The sequence below is a fragment of the Ceratosolen solmsi genome, unplaced genomic scaffold (assembly GCF_000503995.2).
Source record: "Ceratosolen solmsi marchali unplaced genomic scaffold, CerSol_1.0 scaffold39, whole genome shotgun sequence".
In the NCBI taxonomy this organism is placed as follows: domain Eukaryota; kingdom Metazoa; phylum Arthropoda; class Insecta; order Hymenoptera; family Agaonidae; genus Ceratosolen; species Ceratosolen solmsi.
In genome coordinates this window covers 3,463,304-3,464,903 of record NW_011948433.1, presented here as the reverse complement: position 1 = coordinate 3,464,903, position 1,600 = coordinate 3,463,304, and the positions used below count along the sequence as shown (strand labels likewise).

Sequence of the window (1,600 nt, the reverse complement as noted above, 5' to 3'; positions counted from 1 at the left end):
ATTCGGAACTCGCATCGCCGGCAGAAAAAAACATTCCCCTCGTCAATATTAACTCCAGTCCTGTCGTAAGCGCCAATAACGTCACAAAAATCTAAACTGACCACGACCTATATCACTTGCCAGACGCATTACTACGCGTTTGTCCCCTTCCTCTCCTCCTGCTCATCCACCAACGCCTCCCGTCCCCGTCAAGCCCACGGACCATCGAAAATAGAGGATCGTCTCCTCGAGTGCGGGTCGCGACCTGTGCAGTCGCGGTTTCAGCGCCCATGACTCGGCCTCTCCTTGCTCCCCAATAACCTGGCACAAGGATGCCGGAGAGCGGCGGCGCTCGGGGCCTATTCGTCAACTCCGGTCCCCGGAGAGCAGGTGCGCATAAAAAGCCACCGTCCCAGAGGAGCGGACAAAGGCGCGCGCTCGCATTAGATCATCGGGCACGGCCTTGCGCAAGGATACGCGGGGCCCTACGTCCTCACAGCTGGACGTCCACCTACGTCTCGGTAGGACGGAGGACCGGGGAGGGGGCACACCACCGGCTGCGACTGTGGATACAGCGTCGGTGGCGGTGGCGGTGGTGGTGGCGGTGGCGGCGATCGCGGCGGTGGCAGCGGCGAAGAAGCAGGGGAGCCGCGCGGCCCCGAAAGGCACTGAGAAGGACACCGAGCGAAGAAGAAAGAGCGCGAGGCGAGTCGAGGCTCGTCGTGCCTCAGTTCGAGATCCGCGCCGAGCCACGCAGCACGTGTCCAAGCGACGGCCCAGCCTCCCCCATGCGGCCGCGGTGCGCCGAGGAACGCGCAACGACACGCAGCTGATCCTCGGCAATGATATACAACGGGAACAGCCAGCAGCCGAGCCACCACCAGGCGCCGACCATGTCATCGACGAGCAAGACATCGTCGAGGCAGCGTGGCCCGAGTAACGCCAGGTCGGCCGCTAAACAGAAGGACGCGGCCGCGAAGACGCAGCAGCAGGATGGCGCGGGGAAATGCAGGGGCAGGTGCAGGGTACAGTGGAGCGAGCAGCACGTGAAGGAGGGTCTCGTGCTGGTGCAGGAGGCGCAATTGGCGAGGGTCGTCAAGACCGGTCCCATCGGCGAGCACTACGAGATCGATCCGAAACCTTTCGCCAGGTGAGCGAGCCGCTATTGATCGCCCCCGACTCGGGACGGAAGACGAAGACGCTATCGCTCTGCTGACTCCCTCTCTCTCTCTCTCTCTCTCTCTCTCTCTCTCTCTCTCTCTCTCTCTCTCTCTCTCTCTCTCTCTCTCTCTCTCTCTCTCTCTCTCTCTCTCTCTCTCTCTCTCTTGGTCATTGGGGCGGGAATGAAGTGTCCTTATACAGTCGGTTACTCATGCCGTCGATTTATCATTTTTCACTGGCAAACTTTACCACGTCATTCGGCTCTCCCCGCTCATTGACATTTCGATTCTGATTTACAGCTGAGATCGCTAATGCTCCTTTTTGCTTTTGCGGCGAAAACTCCGTCCCCTTTCCACATCCTTCCTTCCGATCAATTACACTTTGGCTTTTTCTGCCGAAAATGATCGCACGAGTGAATCGAGTACACTCGGAGAATGGAGAATCAAAAGTTAGTCACTCG

General features: G+C 59.2%; 1 protein-coding gene across 1 annotated transcript in view; it reads left to right on the top strand.

Moving 5' to 3' along the window:
* Window positions 1–699: 699 nt before the first annotated feature.
* Window positions 700–1,600, top strand: part of LOC105364639 (probable serine/threonine-protein kinase HSL1) — a 35,720-nt gene continuing 34,819 nt past the window's right edge. Inside the window, exon 1 of the mRNA XM_011502619.1 lies at window positions 700–1,129. Coding sequence (XP_011500921.1) covers window positions 822–1,129 — 308 coding nt within the window. The 5' untranslated portion in view covers window positions 700–821. The remainder of the gene's footprint in view (window positions 1,130–1,600) is intronic.